General features: G+C 41.8%; 1 protein-coding gene across 3 annotated transcripts in view; it reads left to right on the top strand.

Moving 5' to 3' along the window:
• Nucleotides 1-25,515, top strand: part of GRIN2A (glutamate ionotropic receptor NMDA type subunit 2A) — a 429,030-nt gene that overhangs the window by 232,374 nt on the left and 171,141 nt on the right. For all 3 annotated transcript variants that reach the window (XM_054452862.2, XM_054452861.2, XM_054452863.2), the window contains one exon: nt 10,356-10,948. In XM_054452862.2, coding sequence (XP_054308837.1) covers nt 10,356-10,948 — 593 coding nt within the window. The remainder of the gene's footprint in view (nt 1-10,355; nt 10,949-25,515) is intronic.

Below are 25,515 nucleotides of genomic sequence, written 5' to 3'. Positions count from 1 at the left end.
GGCTATGCATACCCTGGGGTCGTTTTCTTTGCTTGGCAGATGGCCATGGGCACTGTAGGACTGACTGGTGCTTCCTTCTCTCTCTGTGCTCTTCTCTTTCCTGGATGGCTTCAGTTCTCTGCCAGGAGTGAGGCAGTTCACCCCAGGGTGGCCCCTCTTCCTTTACTCCCGCGCAGTACGTTCTGACTCAAAGCTGAAAGTGCTTTGCTGGGTAAGACGATGGGGACTGACAGGCATGACATACCTGTGACATACCTGAAGGAAACACACGGTGGTGAGAATGTTAGACATCAGACACTGTCTTATTTCATTGCCTAGTCCTCTCTGGGATGCACAGAGGTCACCTGGCACCAGGACCCCTGGGTCAGAACCATCACTCTGAGAGATGCTTGCAGCGTGATGTTCGGCATGCCATGTGACTTGACCTCTAGAACTTTGCTACTGAAAACTTGGTCCATGGACTAGCAGCAACTGATGCCACTTGGGAGCTTGCTTGCAATGCCCCAGCCCCCACCTGCTGTGTTTTAACACACACAGCGGTGTGTTATGATTCTTATCTCGGAGCGGAGGTGATTCTTATGCTCATTAGATTTTGAGAACTGCCTCTCTCTAAGCCCCAACTTCCTGAACTGTAGAATGGGAATAGAAATATTCACTGAAACATCAGTGTGAGGATTAAATAAATGCACTTGAAGATCTCTGTGTCATCAACTGATTGTCCTGATTTGTCCAGGACTGAAAGGGTTCCTGCAAAGCAGAACATTCAGGTTTAACATTGGGATGGGTTTTCAACCTGCTTTCACCTCAGTGCTTGGCACGCGATAAGAGCTCCTTTGCCATGGTGCTGCAAAGCTGTGGCATTTAGAAGACGTGGAAAAAAGCCACAGGGGAACTGTTTGTATTTGCATTAGTGCTGTGCTGGTGGGTTGTAGTGTTTTGGGTTTTGTTGCTGTCATTGTGGTTGATTCTTTCTTGATTACAACAGCCACGATAATCACAGCTCTCATTAATGGAGCTCTCGGTATGTGCTCAGAGTAATACACGCATTATCCCAGTCACAACAACCTCTTTAAAGTAGGGAATAAAATTCCCTCCATTTAAAAAAAAAATGAGAAAATGGAGCCTCAGAGCTAGTAAGGATTTTGTCCAAGGCCCAGACACCAGTAAGAGAAAGAGCTGAGATTTGAACCCTCTATTTGGTACCAGTGTCTGTGCCTTTGATAACAGGAACACACAGACTCCCAAAGGGAGAAGAAGCAATTTCTTCTGGAACTTGAGCATTCAGAGCTGTTTGTAGACAATTCTTTGAGAACAGTGGGATACTTTTGAAACGGACATTTCGACGAAAATGTTTACCACCAGGGCCTGCCCCTAGCAAATGTTATGGGAAAGCCCGAGACACTCCTTTTTATTGCAGAAACAAAGCTGCTTCCTTCAGTTCAGCAGCAGCTCCTCTATGTATGACAGCCGGAGACGAAAACTTAATGAACGGGACTGGTTTGCTTTTTCTCTTTGCTGGAACAGCTTAATGACAAGCGATTATTATTGGTGGCAACTTGTCATGTCTTAAGTCTGGGTCTTGGCAGTTGTGGCTGTCAGAGTCTTTGAGAAGAAACCAATCTCAGCACATATTAGAGAAAAACAAAAAACAATGAGGAAAGATGAAGAGCTCATGCAGGGAAAAGTGAGATTTGTGAAGAGAGGTGGGTGTCCCAGGAAAAAGGGAAGAATGGTGAAGAAAAGGAGAAGAATGATAAGAAAAGGGAAGGATGATGAAGAGAGATGCACTACCCTGTAGTTTGAATTATTCTGATTCAAGTTCAGGAAGATGAGTTAAGCATGTCACATTATTTTTTTCCTAGCCAAAGTGGCATCATTAATCTTTGATTGCAAGTGACAGAAAATCTAATCAAATTGGCTTAAGCAAAATGAGGTAATTAATTGGGACATGCAATTGACAAGAAGAGAATTTGTCTTCAGGTGTGGCTTGAACAAGGTGTTCAACACGGACATCAGATCTTGATAACTCTCCATCTTACAGCTTAAACTTTGGGTCTGATAGCTTTCTTCTTAGGATGGTATATAGTGGTTGGGTGGCCGCCAGAAATTCTGGCCGAACATCCATCCGAGTTCAAGTCTAACAGTAAAAGAAGCTGTCTTTTCCTAGTCCCTTTCTTCATAAATCCAGAAAGCCACTCTGATTAGATCAGATTAGGACATGTTCCACCCCCGAATTAATTACTGGCACTATGGGTCAATTGGCTTGACTGAGAGAGAGGAAAATGAAGGCTCTCAGGGGGCATTCACTATTACCAGTAAAGGAAGAACAGATGCTCAGTGGTCAGAATAAAAAATATCCACCACGTGGCTCAGGGAGGCCTATGCTTCATGGAAAAAAAAGGGATCTGAAGAAAACAGTTTCAGAGGCACAGAGAAGGCCAGTGGCCTAGTCACAGTTGGGACTTGCAAAATAAAGATGTTTCCTTGTGCTTAAGTTTATCAGCTCCTCAGAGACCCGACCCCATGGTCTCTGGTCCAGTAGGATTTCCCTCTGGCTTTGGTGGGAATCAGGCTTGCTTTCTGTGTGAGATTAGCTGGACCTAGCCCCAGACAATCCATAATTGCTAATGACCCTGTTTGGAAGCCTAGAGTCAGATGCTCACCTGCAGGTTGACAGAGCACCAGGTGAAGCCAGCTTGGGCCTTTGCTGTTTCCTTGCATAACAATAAGGGTCTGAATCTCAGCAGGGCCTCCTTTTGGCCAGCCCTGCTAATGATCTAGAAAGCAGGGCTGAGTTCAAGAGCAATGATCATGGTGTGGTCCTAATTAATGTACAATATGTTGGGCTGTCCTAAATTAGCTGCAACGAGAATCAAGAAATACATTTCTCCATGCATTTATGTGTTCTTTCCTCTGGCATTGCGGACTTGATAGTGGGAAACTTGGCTCTGGGTGGTAAACTGGGACAAGGTCTGAAATTCCCAGGAAAACATGGAAGTTCTAGCCACAATATTTGAAGTTAGAGTACTAGTTGACTAAATGATATAGCAAACGAAAGATGCTGGCTGCATCTTTCAAGTCATAACCTAGCAAGTGTTATGGGAAAGCCTGAAACATTCCTTTTTATTCCAGAAATAAAGCTGCTTACTTTAGTTCAGCAGCAACCCCTCTATGTATGACAGCCCTTCTATGTTAGTCAATGTAGGCTTACCTATTGGCACAGATCAGAATTCCAGAGGGAAGAACAGGGTTATCTTACACAAAATCCCACAAATTCCAGGTTTCTCCCAGGTTCCCTGTTAGGAGACACTGGTGGCACACTTAGCAGAGGAGTTTTTTGCAATACAGTTGACCTAGGAATTAGATACAGACTCCTTATCCTGACTACAGGGCACTCATTGTGTGATGTGGCCTCTGCTTCCTGTCCTAACTCATTTCTCACCACTCTCTCTCTTGCTCCTTAAACTTCAGCTGTTCTGACTTTCCTTCTGTTCCCTGAACTTGACGAACCCTCGCTTACCTTGGCATATGTGTCTTCTGCTGGAATGGCTCTCCCTACTCTCATCTCACCCCTAATCTTTGCCTGGATGACTCCTCCTTCATATCCTTTTGATCAGCTCCAATGTAGCAGATCAGATGACCTAGAGTGGGGCTCCTCTCTCCACCCCACTCCTGAACTATGACATCATCTGATTTTCTTGAAATTATTCTATTTTTTTTTATTCACATTTTTAAAATTTGAGATGGGTCTTACTCTGGGGTTGGCCAGACTGGTTTCAAACTCCTGGCCTTAAGCAGTCCTTCTTCCTTGGCCTCCCAAAGTGCTGGGATTACAGGCATGAGCCACCATACCCGGCCAAATGTTCTATTTATTGATGTCCTTCTTTGTTTGTCTCCTCCCCTAAGAATGTAAAATTCATGGAATCAGCGTCCTTCACTTTGGTAGCCTCCTTCCCTAGATTCACTTTCCTGGAACAATGCCTGGCACAGAGCTGGAGTTTGTTAAATTTGTTGAATGAATGAAAGACAATCCACGGATGAATGTCTCTTTCTCGAGTGGTAGGTCTGGCAGGTCTGCTTAAGTACGTAGAGCATGGGATCCTTTCCTGCCCACAGGCTGTCTTGCACTCTAGGGGAGATGTTTGTGCCAGTTTCCTTCTCAAAGAGGTGGTCCAGCAGTCTGCAAGGTGGTGAGAGGAAGTCAGGAGGGCCCTACCCTCAAGAATTCTCAGTCTGAAGGACATGCAAGATTCACAGCTCTCCGCAACTAGGCAACCACATACGATCCAGATTAAAATCTTTAATGCAGGGATAATAATAAGACATCCCACTGTATGCTATATAGAGCTACATACTGGATATGCCCAACAGAGATATTGGCTATGATGATGGTCATGATGATGATGGTGAGGAGGAGGAGGATGGATGTGATGATAATGGAGGATGATGATGACAGAGGAAGGGGGAGGGAGGTGGGTGGTGGTGGAGTAGTTATTTTCCAGTGGGACCGATTCAGCTTATGTGCACGTGAGAATGCTATCCATCTGAATCCTCAGGCTTACCAGGCTTATTTGATGCTTTTACTTTTCCTCTCACCCCTGGAAATTGAAATAAAATATGTTGAAATGCTCAGTTGATACACTATGTGAGTAACAGAAAGCACATCAGGGCTTACCGGGGCTCACAAGGGCAATCCTCAACAGGAGAATGCAAATTCCCCAGGAGTCTCTCTGGATCGTTGCTGGGTTACCTCCATTATTTCCCTTTCTTGGCAGACAGCAGGAAAATAAGTTGTGGAAATGGGTGTGGGGTTGACAATAGTGACCAATTCTCTCATGCTTCTTGGGGGTAAGCCTCCTGTCCCTCTCATCCTTCCCCAAGTACTTATCAGGCCCCTAGTGTGTGTCACACATTGTACTTGGCTTTAAAGATACTAACTTGAATACCTACTTCTCAACAATACTGCTGTTGAGAAGAGACAGAGGAAAAACTCATAAATCAGCTTTAAAGTTCAGATACTTAGGCCACAGAGATTCCATTTCAATCAGACTTGCATGGGGCACAATGCATAGGTTATTCTTTGATAACTCTTCAAGGGATTCATATGTGCAGCCAGGAATGAGAGCCACTGATGTGAGCAAGGGAAAACTGGATGCATCTCACAATGACTGAGCTGCCATCACCATGAGGCCATGTAGATCTCAGGGAAGTCATTTAACCTCTCATCCTGTGTCTTTAGGAGAAATGCCATCCATGAGTGTTATGCCACTTGCTTTATCTCTTGAGTAGTTAGGATCAAAGAGATAATGGGTGTGGGTGGGCTTTGTAACATTTATGAATGGGTAAATGGAATGTAAGTTGCTATTAGGCTCTAGGAAATACCAGGATTTGGTACCCATGGAGTCAGGTGTCACCCTGGGGACCCAGCAAGCTCTGGAACATTCTGGAACAGGATTGAATGCTCTAGGCCTGATTGAATGAGTCCTCAGTTATGATGGGACTGAAACACAGAGTCTAGAGCAGACACCCAGAATCCCACACCCTCGTGCCTCCCTCGCTCTGTGTTTAAAACAGTTTGTTCTGTCTTCCGCAGAGCAGTGAGCATGGGGAGAGAAGTGCTTTTGCTTCAGAACCAAAGTGGGTGTATGAAATCTGTTCCTCTCCCCCAGCTGCACATTCTAAGGAAGCCGAGTGCCAGAGGTGGTCAGAGGCTGATATGTAGAATCCGAAAAGTACAGGCTGAGCCATGGCAGGAGGAGGTAAGTGCAGGAGAGGTGGCCTCTACCATCAAGACAGGGAGTGGAAAGGACGTTCAGGGGCTTTGGGATATTTGGCATATTGGACGCCAGGCCCTGGGAGTGTGGCCAGATTCCCCATCATGTCCTGCCAGTTCATAAAATCACTTTAGAAAATCCCAAAGCTAAATGTGAGCCTCTTCATTGCTTTGCTATGCAATTATATTTTGCAAATAGGCCCTCGCTTCTGTCCCTCCAAGGGGTAGATGATGCTTTTGGTCCATGGTGGTTTTTGGGTTGAATTTTAAGATGCCAATAGAAATGACAGTGGTACAGGGTAACTGCATGATGCCCAGGAAGGACATTAGGGATGGTTTCTCTCCAAAGCATGGATTTATTGCTGTATGGAAAGGCAGTTTCTTCTTTGCATTATACAGGCTCCTTGGGCTCAGAATGAATGAGCTGGTTTGCATGGGGTGGTGGGGATTTGAAACCAGCATGTCAGTGGACCTGGAGAGGCCAGTTCTTGAAATAGGATGAGGACCCTCTTAGGTTTCTGATGATATCTGTGTGGTCTGTAGGACCGAGGATGTGGAGACAAGCACCAAAACTGTCAAAGTCAGGCATGGACAGATGAGTCTCCCACTTCTCCCTTTTCATCCCATTCTCACAGCAGACCCATGTGATGGAAGGGTCATTATTCCTATCTTATAGGTAGAGAAACTCAGGCCCAGAAAGATTAAGCACTTTCTCAAAGCCACGGGGCTGGCTAGGTTAGCCACAGTCCCTCAGAGGCAGGACTTGAATTCAGGTTCAATAGACCCTAGAGCTCATGGTATTTCAACTATAAAGCTGGTGCACATAGATGGGTAGGCTAGGGAGTCTGAACTTAACATGGTAGGCCTATGGGAGCTATTGATGACTATAGAGCAGGGCAGTGGCATGGTTAAAGGGGTGCTTTAAGAGTTTCAACCAGTGCTTTAAGAGTTTCAACAGGGTGAGTTGTTGAGATGCTCCGAGTTCAGAGTGTGGATTACCTCTTGCAAAAGATAGCATAATCTCCTGATGTGAAATATTTGCTGAATACATCATACGTGATGGGCACTACACTGGGTGTTTTGATACAAGAGAATCATTTAATTCCTACAACTTAATGAGGAAGCACCATTATTGGCAACAGCAGAGTGCAGAGGTAAAAACTCGAGACCCTGAGGGCAGGCAAACCTGATTTTCTACCTGTATGAAACTGGAAAAATCACCTTACTTCTGGGTCTTTTTTTGTTTGTAAAATGGGCATACTATTAGTGCCAACTTAGTAAGGTGGTTGGGGGTGGCATTAAATGAGATAGTACCTAGAAAGTAAGGAGCAACATGACTCTCATAGAGTATTTCTAGCATGCTTACTATGATCATTATTACCATAGCCACACCCATTTTATAGATGAGAAAACTGAGACTTAGAAAGGCTGAGTGTTTTTTGTCCCCTCATCCAAGGCCACATAATGAGGACTGGAGCTGGGTAGTCCAGCCCCAGAGGTTCTAGTATTCTCCATTTTCTGGGGAGAGGCTGCGAATGGGGATCAGCATAGTGCGTAATGGGAGAGATTCAGCTTGGGCTGAAGTTTGGCATGACAGGGGGTGGAGACAGCACAAAGCAAGGGTTTTTGCACCTTCTCTTTCACAGATGGCCTGTGCCGAGCTGGCTTTGGGCCGATTAACTGCTGTCCGTCTAATTATCTTTCTCCTGAGGAAGTTCACAGTGCAGCCATGCCCTCCTCTACATGTGGAGAACCAGATAAGATGTGTGTGCTTACAGCTTTGCTCTGTGCACAGACCTTTTCATGGGTATCCTGGTCATGTCTAGCTCAGAGTACATAGAGCAAGGGTGTTGGAGGATCCCACATTCCATCACCATCTGGCATGTCTGACCTCCACCTCTCCACCGATACCAATACCAATCTTCCCAAGGAAGTGTCTCATAGACCCTTTTTATTAGGTTCCAATGGTGCCTTTAGCGTGTGTCCTGTTGAGAGGTTTCTCTATTCCTTGTGTACTCAGTGCAAGATGCTGATCCACCACCTTTTGCAGTCAGAAGGTAACTCTGGTGACTGGCTTCCTTTGAGGCATCATTTCCATGGGAGTTATCACATTTCTTTTGTAATTTAGAACATTTTTGCCCCATCCCAAGAGGCGTCTCACAGTGTGTGAGGTTGGCGAATATAATTGCCTTTAGACTCTACTTCTGTGTTGTCTTCTGTTGGTGTTTTTTTTTATCTTGTTGCCCTATTTTGGCATTAATGAAGTTCTATGGACAACTGCTGAGGTTTATAGGTCTTCTATATTCTCCTCGTTATCAATAAAGGACACATTGAGATATAGGTTGGGTATTGGATGGTTGGGTAGTTCCTCAGGGTAGGAAGGTGTAGGTGATGATGTTGAAAGTTTCGTTTTGTTTTGTTTTGGACACAATATTCAGAATCCACACAAAATACAATCTCAGATACTGAATTCCCCTTCTTTCCATTTCTGGTCTTAACCAAGGACATTCCTCTTAGGCTTCATTCACATCTTCATTCCCTTGTCATCCATTTATGGGTGTGCCAAGACTTCTGCCAGGTTCTGGGGACATAAAGATGAAAACAACAAAAATCTCTGCCCTTGAGGAGCTCACAGTCTTGTTGAGATGTGATTTAAAATGGTTAATCAATTCAAGAATATTAGATTTCTGCAAAAGCTACTGTAGGGAAAACAATAATTATCCACAGTCTTTAAATCTATTACCCACTTTAATTGATTTAATTAGGTAAAATTCATGGAACTGCAATGTTGGAAGGGGCCCAGAAGACATTTATTCTTGTTTCTTTTCTCTGCCTTCAGGCCACACTTCACTCAAATTATCCCCCAAACCCATGCATTTCAGAAAAGAGCAGTATTTCGAAGAACTATAGCTTTTAGCCCATTCTGATAAAACTTTTAGTGAGCACCCACAGGGAAAGTGATGTAAGCTTGTTGAAGGAATTGACACGCACAGCTACAAAGTATTGTTCTGAAAAACATGAATGGAACATCCACCTTTCACACACACACACACACACAGACACACACACACACACACAGACGCGCTCTCTCTCTCTCTCTCTCTCTCTCTCTCGCAGTGGAATCCTCATAAGTTATCCTGTTGAGGGTTGTGTTCAATACTCATGGTAAATACAGAATGCAAAATAAAAACATGGCTGTAATATGGTGAGGACCTTTTGATAATTCTTTCAGTTCCCTGAAAGAAATATATCTCAGCACTTCTCAAATCCTGTTTTGCTCTAACACGGAGGCATACCTTCTGTTTAGTTAGCATTTTTGCACTGTGTCCACAAGTCAACAACGTGGTTTAAGCATCTGTTCCATACAGATCTTCAGTGATCCCAGGAAGACTGTAGTTGAGTATCAGAAAGGGGGCAGGATGCAGAGTCACGGCACTGATGTACAGATGCCTACTTGCTCTGTGACTGTTTTGAGCCTCATTTTCCCTGCCAACAATACCAACTTTGTAGGATCATTATGGGGATTTGAAGAGTTAGAGGGTATGAAGGCAGTTTGTGTATTGTACAACTGTATGCATCACCTGCCTTTTCTAAATGGAAGTTTGTTCTCATGATTGTAGATGGGTGAAGATGTTAGGGCTAATAGAGGCCCTTGAACCCAACATAAGTTACAATGCCACTTTCTAGGGTGAGAGCATTCAGCGACTCTCCCTTATGCTCTGAATAGGCCGTGTGTGCTAGGATTTCTGCCAAGCTCTTCAACATTGTATCGTCCCCCTCCTTTGGGCGCCATGATGCATTCATCTACAGCTTCTGAGATAGTCGCAGTGCATCCTCGGGATTCCTCTGACTGTAACATCCATGCACTTCTCCTCTTCCTCACCTGGATGCTCCTTCAGCACTTCATATGCCTCTTTTAGCTCTTAGTTTCTGGAAGTTGTCTTCCACTTAATTCTTATTAAGAACACTTAATAAGGTGTTTGATAAATATTTGTTGATTGAAAAGGTAGATGTCCACATGGTATTTATGATACTCTGTATTATGTGGGAGCCGTATGTTCAATTGACAGAAACCCTACTCAAACTACTTACATGAACATAGAAACTCACTGGCTTCTATAACAAAGGGGTCCAGGAGAAATGGCTTCATACTTGGCAGACTCTAGGGGCTCCAAATATATCGTTAGAAAACTGTCTTTGCTGATGCTGTTTTGTTTCCATGGCTTGATTTTCCGGTCATGAGCTGGGGTGGGGGTCAGATAGAGTTTGTTCTGTTAGAACCGTATAGACTCAAAGGAGGAAGGGGCAGGATGAACTAGAGGAAAATGAGAAGAATAGATGATAGGCAAGCAATAATTACAGACATCCTTCCAGGACCTGGCTTTGAGCTCCTGAGTACAGGGGCTTCTCTCCTCTCTGTATTTGCAGGATCTGTTCTGGAGTCTGGCATACAGTAGATGCTCAGGAGTGTCTGCAAATGATTGATGTGTGATTTACTTTCCTTACTTCTAGGATACAGTTTGTGTTTCTGTATAAACCACCTCCCGCCTCATCCTCTGTTTTACTTTCTTTTCACTGGCAGGATCCGACGTCTACCTTCTTCCAGTTTGGAGCGTCCATCCAGCAGCAAGCCACGGTCATGCTGAAGATCATGCAGGATTATGACTGGCATGTTTTCTCCCTGGTAACCACCATCTTCCCTGGCTACAGGGAATTCATCAGCTTCGTCAAGACCACAGTGGACAACAGCTTTGTGGGCTGGGACATGAAGAATGTGATCACACTGGACACTTCCTTTGAGGATGCAAAGACACAAGTCCAGTTGAAGAAGATCCACTCTTCTGTCATCTTGCTCTACTGTTCCAAAGACGAGGCTGTTCTCATTCTGAGTGAGGCCCGCTCCCTTGGCCTCACCGGGTATGATTTCTTCTGGATTGTCCCCAGCTTGGTCTCTGGGAACACGGAGCTCATCCCAAAAGAGTTTCCATCGGGACTCATTTCTGTCTCCTACGATGATTGGGACTACAGCCTGGAGGCGAGAGTGAGGGACGGCATTGGCATCCTAACCACCGCTGCGTCTTCTATGCTGGAGAAGTTCTCCTACATCCCCGAGGCCAAGACCAGCTGCTACGGGCAGATGGAGAGGCCAGAGGTCCCGATGCACACCTTGCACCCGTAAGAAAGGGCTTTTTGTCTCCCAATTTTGCTGTTGTCATTGCTTGCTTACATACTCATTGTTAGAAATACGCACTGAAAATGCAGAATGTTATGTGTTTACTTGCGGGATTTTTATTTTGCTCTCCTCTCTCTTTCTCTCATCTCCTTTGTAAGATAAGTCACATCAAACTTTGTTTCCTGCAACTTACCTTTTTCTTCTACTCAACAATATACCTTGGAAACCTACACCTGGGATTGATCAATCTGTCTGTCTGTCTATGGCTGTATCTCAAGTGTATCTATATTTTTTGTAACTCATAAAGATTTGAACCCAGATAAGTCTAACCTCATAGCCCTCATCACATTCTTCAATATGGTATCATGGTATCATGACTTAGTTCTCCAGTCTGCATAATGATAGGAATTTAGGAGTTAATTTTCTTTTATTTAAAAAAATTTTGTGGGTACATAGCAGGTATATATATTTATGGGGTACATGAGGTATTTTGACACAGGCGTGCAATGTGAAATAAGCACATCACGGAGAATGGGGTATCCATCCCCTAAGCATTCATTCTTTCAGTTACAAACAATTCAATTTTATTTAAGTTATGTTAAAATACACAAGTCGTTTATTATTGACTATAGTCACACTATTATGCTATCATATAGTAGGTCTTATTCATTCTTTCTATGTTTTTTTTACCCTATTGATCATCCCCACCTCCGGCCCCAAACCCCAATACAAAAATGTGTTTATTTATGGGATAAGTGAAATATTTTAGTACAGGCATACAATGTTTGATAATCGCATCAGGGTAATTGGGGTTTTCTTCACGTCAAGAATTCATCATTTGTGTTATAAACATTTAATTTAGGGATTTTGTCAGATTATTTTCCCATTAGAAGCTAAACAGCTGTGATAATCTTTATACATGTCTAAGCACATGTGCAAGTGTTTTTTCTAGGGTTGATTCTAAGATATAGAATTTTTGGGTCTTAATGCGTGTGCATTTTTAAATGGAAGCATCTATTGCCAAATTGTCCTGCAAAGTAACAACACCAATTTATAGTCACACCAACAGTTTGTGAAACCACCCAGTTTCCCACATCCTCACCAACATGTTACGCTTTGGGGAAACTTCCCACACTAGTGCTCCTGGTTTCTGTTTGATTTTGCATTTGATTTTTTCCCTTCTTGTATTCTAAGTATTTTTGTAGACCATTGGAAATCTTGGCAAACATTACTCGCAGAACTGCATTATATTCCATTATGTGAATGTATCATAATTTATTTAACTACTCCCATCTTGGCGAACATTTAAGTTAAATTTTAGGTTTCTGAGAAGTGTCATTGTTCCTCGTGGCCCATCATTATGGTTCAGCTGTTGAGATTTAGAATGATCATTCCTATCCCCATTTTGCATGGTTTTGCCTAATGTTCACTGATTTAATCCATGCTTTATTCCTCAGATAATGAGTAGTGTAGAAATGTAATTAAGGGCCTCAACTCTGGAGTTAGACTTGTCTGGGTTCAAAGCTTGTCTCGTCCACTTTCTATATGACTTGCACAATAATTTTACTTTTCTGGGCCTCAGGTGTTTATTGCAAAGTGATGATAATAGCACCTAATTTCCAGGCAGCGGTTCTCAAGCCTTAGCAGGCATCAGAGTCTCTGGGAGGACTTGTTAAGACACAAGTTACTGGGCCTCAATCTCAGAGTTTCTAATGTAATAGAAAATATGGGGTGAGCCCAGAGAATTTGCAATTTCTTTCAAGTTTTTGGGTGATGCTGATGTTCTTGGTCTAGGGGCTGTGCTTTGAGAACCAGTGTTCTAGAGATTGTCATATTCATTGAGGTGCTGCCTGAAAAGTACTGTTTAGCACAGTATTTACCACCTAGTAATATTAAGTAACTTCCAGAGTGATCAGTGAAGTTTTTGGTCATCAGAAATTATAGTCAGCAGGCTGGGCATGGTAGCTCATGCCTGTAATCCTAGCACTTTGGGAGGCCGAGGTGGGTGGATCGCTGGAGGCCAGGAGTTTGAGACCAGCCTGGCCAACATGGTAAAACCCTGTCTATACTAAAAATACAAATGTTAGCCAGATGTGGTAGAGCATGCCTGTGATACCAGCTACTCAGGAGGCTGAGGCAGGAGAATCACTTGAACCCAAGAGGGAGAGGCAGAGGTTGCAGTGAGCTGAGATTGCACCACTGCACTTCAGCCTGGGTGACAGAGAGAGATTCCATCTCAAAAAAATAATAATAATAAAAGGGAAATACAGTCAACAAACCATGTTGGTTTATTGCCAGCAGGGTACTATGTCACTCTGAAATATTTCTGGAAAGCTTTAGGACTTTGAATCTGCTACAGTTCAGAGGTTATCTCTGAACTGGGGCTGGAGGAGTGTGTGTGTTTGTGTGTGTGTGTGATGAAGTAGACAGAATATACTTCTTTACAATTAACATAAATCTGAAAAATGAACCTTGAATTAAGAAATCATGCTCCTTTGACATTTCTCCGTCCTCTGTCCTTTTACTCTCTTTAGTAATCCTGTTTCTACACTGCCACTTTCAGCATTTTAAATAATGGTCCAGATATCAGGAAGGAACTCAGATAAATCAGCGTGAGACATGGGAGTCTCTTACAGAGGCAGGATTGCTGCCAGCGCAAAGACACAAACGAGGCTAATGAATTCTCACTTCCATAATAAGATGTGCCCCGCAGCTGGAATATTCAGAAATGTATAATTTTGATGGAAACATAACTCACTTTTAGGGCAATTGAAATATAACATATACAGGAAAAGGAATTCTAGAAGGACAATTGGCAAGACATTTAGATCCCTTTCCAGTGACCACCCTGGATTCTATTCTTTTTTAAAAAAATTCTGCTGCTGTGAAATGCTGTTGCGCAATTTCCCAAAGTTACGCCTTTAAACGCAGTAATTTTGTAAATGGTATTTCAGCCCCAGAGAAGCAATGCATCAAGTGTGGTAAGTCGCCATCCACTGCTTGGTGTTTAATGAAACATCTCTCCATCTATGCAGGGCTGGTGGTGTCCACCCAGTGTGTAGGTTTGGATAAGGCACAAGCAGTCTCTCCTTCCCACACTATCCCACAGTCCCTGATGCCCACCCCAGGGAATAGTGGAAACCTGCCAGGCTGTCCTTGACAGGGAGCTAGAGAAAGGCCAAAGAAAGCATTTAAAAACAAAAAACAAAAAGGATTATATCTCCCTTAATTTTTTTTTTTTTTTTTTTGAGACAGAGTCTCACTCTGTCTCCCAGACTGGAGTGCAGTGGCACGATCTTGGCTCACTACAACCTCTGCCTCCTGGATTAAGCAATTCTCCAGCCCCACCCTCCTAAATAGCTGGGACTACACGTGCGCACTACCACATCTGGCTAATTTTTGTATTTTTAGTAGACACAAGGTTTCACCATGTTGTCTAGGCTGGTCTCAAACTGGTGACCTCACGTGATCCACCCGCCTTGGCCGCCCAAAGTGCTGGGATTACAGGCATGAGCCACCATGCCTGGTCAAGGCACTATATTCTATCCTCTGTCTATCATTGCTTCCAACCAACAGACTCTGTGCTAGCCCCTGGGATACATAGATGAATTAAGATATAATTTCTCTCCTCAAACACCATACAGTCTGATCAAGGTGGGGGAAATTTGTCTAAAGACAAACTTAGGTAGTAAGAATTCTTTTTTTAATATTGAAAAAAGAATAGTACAGAAAACTACAGAATCTGATAAAATACTCAACCCAATATTCATCATAGGGAACAAAGCTAAACCTTCCAAAGGTTAATGTTTGTTTCAACATTTTAAAAGAAATAAAACATTAATGATAGTGTAGAAGTTCTGATTGTATCTGTTTCCCTGTCCCAGTTTTCTCCTCTTTTCTCCATAGAAGGGAAAACATGATAATCAATTTGGTTTACATCCGAATACATGTACATGTTTTCGTACTTTCAATACACATACATGTGCAACCATATTCCCAATGCATACTTCTGTCTAATGTACACAAATGGCGTCTAATGTATTAGAACTTCCTTTACCTCAACCTTATGTTTTCAAAATCCCTCTATGAAGATAATTCAATTGCCTTTGTTTTATTGATGATATTCTGTTGTATAAGTGTTCCATCTTTACACTTATATAATTCCTCTTTGATGGACATTTAGGTTTTTTTATAGTAAGATATTTTTCAGTCTGGATAGCTGAAAGCAGAGAACAGACCTATCTGTAGCTTGTGTTAGATCTACCAGCTTGTTCAATAGAAGCCCAGGACTCTGGAGTTAGGAGTTCTTCACTTCAAGCTTAAAAATTACATTTGCAGCTGGATTAAGGTCTTACTCTGCAAAGCATCTGATAAACAAATAGCTCTCACTATTCCTCCTATGTAGCAGGGAGGTTGCAGATAGCTCCAGAAGAAGTTCAGATGAGGTCATACCTGATGTCCTCGTGGTGAGTTACTGAGGGGATCTGGGATCCAGCTTTGACTGGTTGAGAACAAAGTCGTGGGGCCAGCTAGACATGCCACTTGGTGGTCCTCATGGACTTTATTTATAATCTCAGGCAAAGAGCTGGTGCAGTTAGGATATTGTAACGTTGATTTATTGCTCATGGGCTGGGCGTGGTATCAGGGGCTGCTTGCAAGGGAAGGTATGTTCACAACCTTACCACCGAACTGTTTCTGTACATAGAGTTTCAGAGAAAAAAAAAGTACAGGAAAGGGGGACATTTTCTTCATGTTTAATATTCCTGATTTTACAGAAGACACTTTGAAAAGAGCAGTCAGCATTTTCCAAAGTTCAAAAATAGCTCAGCCATGTTATATAACCTCCTTGCTACTGCAAAGTTATTAAACATCTGTTCCTTCACCAAGCACAGACCATGTCACTGGTAACTCCCAAAATTGTGAAGGTAAACCATGACCTGTTTGGCCGGTGGAATCCCGGCTGTTGTGTCCGGTTCCATCACAAGAATCTGTCCAGTTCATGAGTGGCCAGGGCCCCCTGGGAGGCAGTGGCATCACGGTTAAGAGCATGGGCACTGGGGCCAGGCTGCATGGGTTCGAACCTGATCTGTACTTTTTTAGACTTTGGACTTTGGGTGAGTCACTGAACTCCATGTCTGCTCCCTCAGGTGTAATATGGGGACAAGAAAAGCATTTGCATCTTAGACCAGTGTGTGGCGTATGGAAAAGCAGTCTGTAAATGGTTACTACTATGGATGAAACTTGTAGATCTAAAGTTATTGGGCGTGGTGGCTCACACTTGTAATCCCAGCACTTTGGGAGGGTGAGGCAGGCACATCACTTGAGGTCAGGAGTTTGAGACCAGCCTGGCCAACACATGGTGAAACCCTATCTCTACTAAAAAAAAAAATACAAACTTTAGCTGGGTGTGGTGGTGCATGCCTGTAGTCCCAGCTACTTGGGAAGCTGAGGCAGGAGAATCACTTGAACGTGGGAGGTGGAGGTTGCAGTGAGCTGAGATCACGTCACTGCATTCCAGCGTGGGCGACAGAGCAAGACCCAGTCTCTCAAAAAAAAATAAAATAAAATAAAAATGAAATAAAGTTATGAGTGAAGCAAGTGTCTCTTCATGCCATAGCCCATGATATTACCATTTGTTAATTCAAAAAATGTATTTGGTGTCTTACATATGCTAAGCACCAATTATTCATAGTTGGAGAGACACAAAAAGGCCATCATGTGATTATCAGGTGGGGCAGGGCTGTCATTCATCTATTGTTTGCTCTGAGGTTTGGGGGCCAGTGGAATATTCCATAGTAGAGGCCCAGCCTCCCAAGTTGGAGGTATAGGAGAAAAAAAAATGTCCTTATGCAAAAGCACAGCACCTAACAAGAGGAGTAGGATCTGGGTGACTCAATGCTCTGTGATCATTTTCCAAGCTGCTTTTTGGTAGCTTTTATTTATTTCTTCTGGTGCTTAAAGCTGTAGCCACTAATGCCTATTTGGGGCTTGGTTCAAGCATGTAGACCCAGGTGAAATTCATATCACATTTTAGCCTGTGGTTTTATGAAATGCAAAGCATTCAGTTTGTGCTGTGAGTGCTGTGTGTTTGTGTATGTCTACAAGTGTTTTTGCACACATATATGTACATGGGTATGTATATACACACATGTGCACACATGTTTACCTGCATTTGCGTGTGCATGTGTGTGTCTTTCTCTCTGCATGCATATATGTGTTTCTTATTCCACAACGGAGGGGACACATTTTATACTTACTGAAGAGGAGGTCATAGAAAGGAGAGGGTGGATGTTTTTCAGACCAAAACCCTCTTACCAAAGGATTACCTTGGGAGAAATATGGCCACTGGGAAGAGGGCAGTGTGGCATCAAGAAAACTTCATGGGCTAGGTAGTATGACAGACTTGACTATGAATTTACCACATATTTACCAAGTATAAGTTATTAACAACTCTGAACCCAGGAGTTTTCCTAAAGAGGGTGTGTGTGTAAGATAGACATGTCTTCTTCTTGTAACATCTTAAAGTATATACATTTAGCATGGTGCCAGGCATGGAGAAGCATTTTACAAATAACTATCAGGTCATTATTATAATTTTATTTTTCTTGTTATTGTGGTCATCATCATCATTATTGTAACTTTATACTCGTTACGCTGCAAGCTCTGAATAAGCTAGGAAATCAAGCAATGGAAGTGCATTTCAGTTCTATTCTTTAATTACTGAATTACAACTGTATGTTCTGTGGTTCCCATTTTAGTTAGGGAGGTAGGACATGGAGAAGTCACTGCACTGGAAATCAAGTAGAAGAGCTCAAGTAGATCTATAGCACAAATGAGGGGGCAAAAAAAGTCTTATCCCAGGAGAGTTATGAATTAGTATTGAAGGGAAGTTATTTGGCCTTCATTGATGACACCTGGCATGACCATTTATGTGTTTTGAATTGACTTCTTGAGTTATGAAGTCAGGCTTCAGCTTTAAAAACCAACAACATTGTAAATTATTACCCCTTCAGAAAGGGAAATAGAAGGAAGATATATAGGTGAGAAAGAGTTTTATTCATGTCTAAGTTACATTGATACTACTGTAAATCTTCATTTCTAAAATAACATAGGAAAAATTCTTGGTTTAATGACCCATTAAGAGACTCTGCTAAACCTGGTTGACATATTTTTATTTAATAATCAGAATGATCGCTGTTGGTTTTTTGTAATGCCAATAGAAGTGCCTGCTCAGTTAATTCTCTGAGCTTGACCAGAGTTAAAACTTCCCTAGGTGAATGTGATTAACTCTTTGCAAATATTTATCTGGGGGATCACCATATGCTCAACAAACACTTCTCGCAGTGAGATCAGGCACCTCAGAGGCCAAGCTGCCCTGTGGGCCTTTGCTGTACATCAGATTGGGACTCTGAACTCAGAAGTGGGAAAAACAGCTGAGTCTCAAAGTAAATCAGCAAGAGATATGAGGTGAGAGAATCCAGAGGAACACAAGTCATATTTTGTGGAATGTGGAGTTCGTGGTGTGTTCAAACCCTCTTATTATCTGGGTTATTCTGGGAGAGTTCCTTAACTTCTTTGAGCCTCCATTTCCTTGATTGTAAACAGAGAAAATTCCAAGAATAGGGAGGATGATGCCACTTAAATGCAGGTATTGTACTTAGTCAAGCATCTAGGATATAGTTGGCACTCTACAGGTGTTAATTCTCCTCCTCTTCTGGACTAGAGGCACAGCTTGATCTAGTCCTGATGGACCCATGAGAGTGGGCTGAGCTTGCTGGGTGTTCAGCCTGAGCACTAAGTCAACAGCCTCTCTTCAGCATCATCTCTGTTTGTGGCATCTCTCCTGGAACACAGCCCTCCCTTTTATGGCTGGAAGTCAAAAGAACCGTATGCCAGCCCTGCAATGCAAGTCAATCATTTCCAATTGGCACCCAATGAATAGCTCGACAAATGGTAGCAACCTGATGCTGGCAGCTTGGGAGGACCAGAAGTTGGCCGTGTCTTTACCTTGAGGGAAAGGTGGTTTGGGTTGTTTTGGGGTCACACATAAAGCACAAATATGGTTCACATTTGCCTTAGGCCAGATGTAAGTCTTAGAATTTTGGAACCAGCATGCCCAACAAAAAGGCACATTGATCTATTTCCTCCAGGGTTGAATACTAGAGAAGTTTTCATTTTGAAATTTAGTAATTTGGTGACATGTGCTAATTATTTGTTGCAACTCTCTTTTGTGAAAAAACAAAGCAAATTAAGCCCCATCTCTATTACTCTGATGCCTGCTAACAAAGTGTATATTGGGGCTGGGAGGCTTTAATGTGTAGAAACATAGTCTGGTTGGAAGACCATAGCACAGGTCTAGGAAAGAGGAAGTGGCGACTTGCATTATAGTAATAGCTGTGGATTCAGAGAGAAATGGGCAGGCTTAATGCATATTTGGGCTATAAAATTGACAAGACTTAACAGATGAATATGAGGTGTCAAAAGATCTATAATAATAATTTTTCTCTTGTATAGCTGAGTAGATGGTGGTGTCTTTTACTAAACAGAAGAAATGAGGAAAGAAATGTTGGGGAACAGACAGTCAGGGACATCCAATTTTAGACATGTTAAATTAGACATACTTTTGAGATATCTAAGTGGAAATCTCAATAGGCAATCAGAGAGAAGAGACTGAAAATGCAATACACAGGATTTGAGCTTATTGATGGCAGTCAAAGCCCTATGACTGGACAAGGCCTTGCAGGGGAGAATGATGACTCAGGAGGGCCTGGGTTTAAACCATGAGGAACTTTAACATTAATTGGTAAATAATCCTCCAAGGGGAAGGCGAATGTTGGAGAGGAAGAGTTAGGCTGTAAATTCCAGGTGCTCTTCCCACATGGAGACTCTGTTCCCAATGTTGATTTTCTTTTGATGCCTGGTGGGCATCTGCACAGTGTTTGCTCCATGATAGACATCGTAGTAGGTCCTGTAAGCCTTCCAAAAATGTGTAATCTATGGCTATGGTGAATATATCTGGGTTTGGTGCATCCTTGCAGAGTTAATCCTACCAGCAGTTTTATTTAATCAGTACATTGAGAAAGTAAAAAAAAATATATATATATATTTTACTTTCTCAATGTACTGATTATATATAATATATAATATATAATATATTATTTATATATATATTATATATATATAAAGTATATATATTTTTTAGATAGAGTCTCACTCTGTCACCCAGGCTAGAGTGCAATGATGCGATCTTGGCTCACTGCAATCTCCACCTCCCGAGTTCAAGCGATTCTCCCACCTCAGCCTCCTGAGTAGCTGGGATTACAGCCACCCACCACCACACCCGGCTAATTTTTGTATTTTCGTAGAGACAGGGTTTCACCATGTTGGCCAGGCTGGTCTTGATCTCCTGACCTCAGATGATCCACCCACCTCAGCCTCCCAGAGTGCTGGGATTACAGGAGTAAGCCACCACACCCAGCCGAAAGTAAAATTGATTACACAATGAATTGCCTGGCAAATCATCCCAGCAGTGAACCCTTTGAGTTGTGAGAAACTAATATTTTACTGAGCTTAAGACATGACTGAGATGGCAAGTAAAGTTTTGGCTCTGGAGAGATAAGGAAGTGATGAAGCTTTGGGTCTGGACGGATGAGGGAGGTGATGGGTGGTGGAGCATTGGGTCTGGAGAGAAAAGAAGGTAATGGAACTTTAGATCTGGACAGATGAGGAGGTGATGGGGCTTTGAGTCTGGACAGATGAGGAGGTGATGGAGCTTTAGGTCTGGACAGATGAGAAGATGATGGAGCTTTAGGTCTGGACAGATGAGGAGGTGATGGAGCTTTAAGTCTGGACAGATGAGAAGTTAATGGAACTTTAGGTCTGGACAGATGAGGTGATGGAGCTTTGAGTCTGGACACATGAGGAGGTGATAGAGCTTTGAGTCTGGAGAGATGAGGAGGTGATAGAGCTTTGGTCTGGACAGATGAGTAAGTGACGAGTGATGGAACTTTGGATCTGGAGAGATGAGGAGGCGATGGAGCTTTTGGGGTCTGGAGAGATGAGGGAGTGATAGTTCAGGCAGGGGGAAAACCTCTGTTTTTGTTTCATTCTGGACATGATTTGGGCAACATCTGATATTGTAGAAAAAGACAAAGTTAAAAATCCTTTCTACCAAAAGGGAGAAGCCTGCGGCAAGGTATAAAGGGGCAGGTGCTCACGACCGATTAACTTATGAGCTGTCCTTGGTTTGCTTTCCTGAAAGAGTATCTGTCTGTGCACCTCTATCTATATATAGGCCAAAAGCTCTCCTGCTCATCCCTTCCAGGTGGGAGCAAGAGAGCCAGAACAGGCCTCTCCACCTGTTCTCTGCCTTTGTCTCCTTGCTTCTTTGCTTCTCTCACCTCGTGCTTCCATGTGGATGCTGCCTGCCTGCAGGTGTGACTGAGCCCCCATCCAGGTTCCTGGTGCCTCAAATCCTGGCATGAATCTCAGGGATGGAGGAGTCACTGTCCAGCATGATGGTGCTAGCTGTGTTCTGCGTGGGCATGGGAGGCCAGCCACATTTCTACATGGGCCTCAAAGTTGGGTAAATGCACTGGCAGATCTGCTGGTGTCTGGTGTACCCTTGTCCAAATCCCCACAGTCAGCTTCCCGAGGATCTGCTTCATTTGGTTAAGTCTTGGCCAAACACAAACAATAAATCCACACTGCCCAGTTTTCCATGTGATAGAAAATAGCTCTCCTGAGAAATGTGCTCATTTCCTTTTCATTTCCATCACTATTAATAAGAGGAAGTTTAAAAATTTTAATTTAATTAATGCATCATTATGTATGTGAGGGTGAGTGGGGAAACTTCAAGTTTCATAGGTTACATTATCTAAGCATATATATTTTTAAATGTGAAAGTACTCTAAGGATAAGACCTACCATGTATTGACTGCCTCCTATGTGTCAATCTGTTTAAATACATTATCTTTCATCCTTAGATGTGAGTTAAGATCTTTTTACTGCAGGTAGCAATCAAGTTAACTCAAAGTTATGTGATTGAATTATTTCCCGTAACAAAAATTCCAGAAGAACTTTGGACTTCAGGTGCAATATAATCAAGCTTCTAGTTCTTTTCTCTATGATCTCTTGACTCTGCTTTTTGGGCAGTGTGATTTTTTTTCTCTAACTGGCTTCCTCATTACCTCAAGTTTGCTGGTAGCAACACCTGGGAAGACTTCTTTGTGGCCAAATTAGGTCATGTACCCATCTTGGGCCAATAATGGTGATTTTGAAAATGCCAGGTACTGACTGGCTTAACTCCAAACTCCTGACCCACTCACAGAGAAGGCAAATAGGTTAAATCAAACCAGACCTACTCCTGGAGCTGGGAATGGGGTAAACTTCCCTTGAGTTCCATAGTTTCTTACAGGAGACATGAAGTCTCAATAAAATTTGAGTTCTGTTAAGAATGAGAAAGAGGTGAATGAATGCTAGAGTACCAGCAGGTCAATTATAAATCATAATTCCTATTACAGATAAGTAAACAGGACTAGAGAAGTTATAGAACTTGAAAAGAGCCACACAGGTAATGTAAAATGGATCCAGAAGTTAAATCCAGTTTCCTTTGGTTCTAAATCCCACGTTACGACTTTCAGAGGCTGCAAATTGACCTGCGTTGTGTGCATGTTTTTTTTTTTTTTTTAAACTTAGAGTGTTTTTCCTGTTTCCAAAAGTCAAGTCCCAATGTTTAAACATTATCATCAGGTTTCACAAAAATTATATTTTTTGTTTTCCATGAAAAAGATGGAGTTAGTGATAATAATCCCATATCCTGACCTGCTAATGATCAACTGGAAGCTGGAAGTGACTCATCTCTGCGCAGTGCACCTTAGTCCCCACCTGGGTTGCTTTATTTATCCATGTTACCTCCAGGGCTTTTTAAAGTATTTTATCCCAGGTTGTCTTGTACTCATTTTTATTATTTTTATGATAATCATCATTATGTATATTTATTTCCAAAACAAGAACTTGATGATTATTAAGATTGGCAGATATTAGAATGAGCAATAACAGGGAGTTTTAATAGCTCACCTCCAGAGATCTTCATACCTGAGTTAGTACAACTGGAACTGTGTACAACATAGGTCTCTCTTATCCTATATGCTTACAGCGTTACTGGTCAAACATTCTTACTTAAAGCTGAAGGTGAAATCATATAAAGCACTGCTGGGATATGATTTTCCATGACTAGAGGCTTCCCAAGATTGGAGAGGTGCCTCTAATCTTTTACCCACATTTTCTCAAAACAAAGTAAACTGAACTTGGCTTTCAAAATTACAGCCGGGCGTGTCTGGGACATAGTCATCTGCGACTAAGTGTTCATCTCATGTAGGTGTAGACCATAAACCTCCTTCTTGGTTCAACTTACAGGTGAGAATTTGAGCTGTTTGTGCCTAGAGTGCCTTACCCAAAGGCAAAAACTTCTTGAATTACCCAAGGAGAGATCCCCCTTGACAGATTGAATTAATTTGTAGATATTATTTTAAGGCTGGAAGAAAATATTTGCTTTGGTGGGGTGTGCAGTGGCATTATGACATTTGTCAAGTGAATGGCAAATGATGTAGCCTGATGGAGCCCATATTACTTGCTTAAGAAATTGTGCTGAAAATTTCCAATTTGTCATTTAATGTAGTAAAGTGTTTGGTTCCAATCTGCTTTCTTTTTCTTAGTCATACTGGGGGTTTCAATATTTGCTTTAAAAATAAATTTGGGGTTTGTAAATTCTAACTACTGGAGATATGTTTGACAGATTTAATTGTCTTATTTACCTTCATTGAATTCCATTCTATTTACTTCTACTTCAGACCAAGATGGACTGTAATATCCCCTACAGACTGAAACAACCAAAATGGACAAAAAATTTGAAGTGATTATTTTTAAGACCCTGAATATTGGGGAAAAGAATATAGAAACTAAAATAAGTGAGTTTATCACATTTTATTTATGGCTCTACTCACCACCTTGAGAGAGTTTCCAGGCTGCAACTTAAGGATAGGGGATTCAAGTCTGGCAGACTCCCTGAATGGCAGAGACAAAGTTGAATCTAGGAAACAAAGGCAGCTGGATTTCATAGGAGAGAGTACCTGAGAAAAGTGAACCACATAAATGGAGATCTGCCTAAGGCCCACCTTAGTGTTGAGCTGAATACTGCTCAACATAAGGGTGAGGACACTACCTAAAGCCAAAGAAAGAAGCCTCCCAAAGATTGAAAATAACAGAGCCCAGGACTCACATGGAGTGAAGGTTAGCCACTAGTCAGACTAGAAAACCCAGATATTCATGGGCACTGAGTTAAGTACACAGAAGGGGGTTGTCTCAATAATGGAGAAATAATTAGCTGTAGACTATGAATTGTTCTGACTCTGCCTAACAAATATCAAAAGCAAAATCTGAAAAGATCAAACTGTTTCCAAGTAACTTAGTCACTCTAGAACAGAGCTCAGTGATATTTATAGTAATACAAAAATATCAGCACGAAAAAAGTTAAAATTTATAATTTCTTCCATCCAATCAAAAGTTACCAGGCATGCAAAGCAGCAGGGAAATATAATCCATAATGAAAAAATATCATGTAACAACTTACCCAGATTTAAATGAATGTTGGAATTGGCAGATGGGGCTATTACTATAGAGAGTAACTCTAACTCTCAACTTCATAGGTTCAAAAATTCAAGTGGAGACATAGAGAATGTTTTTTAAAGAACCATATCAAACTACTAGATATAAAATCCACAGTGCATGAGATAAAAACTACACTGGATGGATTAATGGCAGGTTTGACATTGAAGAAGAAAAACTTAGTGAACTTGAAGACAAAGTAATTTCCCCAAATGAAACTCATAGAGAAAACACAATTTGAACTATGAACTGAGCATGATTGAGGATTTTAATATGTGTTTAATTTGAATCCCTGAAGTAAGAGGGGGCAGGAAGAATATTTGAAAAATAATGGAATGAAAAATTTTCAAATTTAATGAAAACTATAAACCCTCAGTTCAAAAAACTTAAATCCTGAGAATGAGAAATATATGAAGACATAGCATAATCAAATTTCTCAAAATCAGTTTTAAAGATATATCAGCTAAAAAGATATACCAGAGTTGAAAGCTGTCAGAGTAAAAAAAGATGTCAGCAGACTTCTCGTCAGAAACAATACAGGTTAGAAAAGAATGCAGAAAAATATTTTTTTTTTCTTTCTTTTTCTTTTTTATGCAGCCAGAAAAATATTTTGTACTGAAAGAAAACAATGTAAACTTAGAATTCTTTGCACAGTAATAATATATTTCCAAAGTAAAAATGAAATACTTTTTAGACATGGAATAACTGAAAAAATTAGCAGCAGATCTGCATTACAAAAAAATATTAAACAAAGTTCTTCAGGGAGAAAGAAAGTAATACCAAACAGAATCACAAAAGAATGAAAAGCAATTAAATGAAAACTACATTGTTAAACACATGAGGTTTTTGTTTGTTTGTTTGTTTGTTTGTTTTGAGACCAAGTCTCACTCTGTTGCCCAGGCTG

This window comes from Pongo pygmaeus, chromosome 18 (genome assembly GCF_028885625.2).
Source record: "Pongo pygmaeus isolate AG05252 chromosome 18, NHGRI_mPonPyg2-v2.0_pri, whole genome shotgun sequence".
Taxonomy (NCBI): Eukaryota; Metazoa; Chordata; class Mammalia; order Primates; family Hominidae; genus Pongo; species Pongo pygmaeus.
This window is presented reverse-complemented; position numbering and strand designations above follow the sequence as displayed.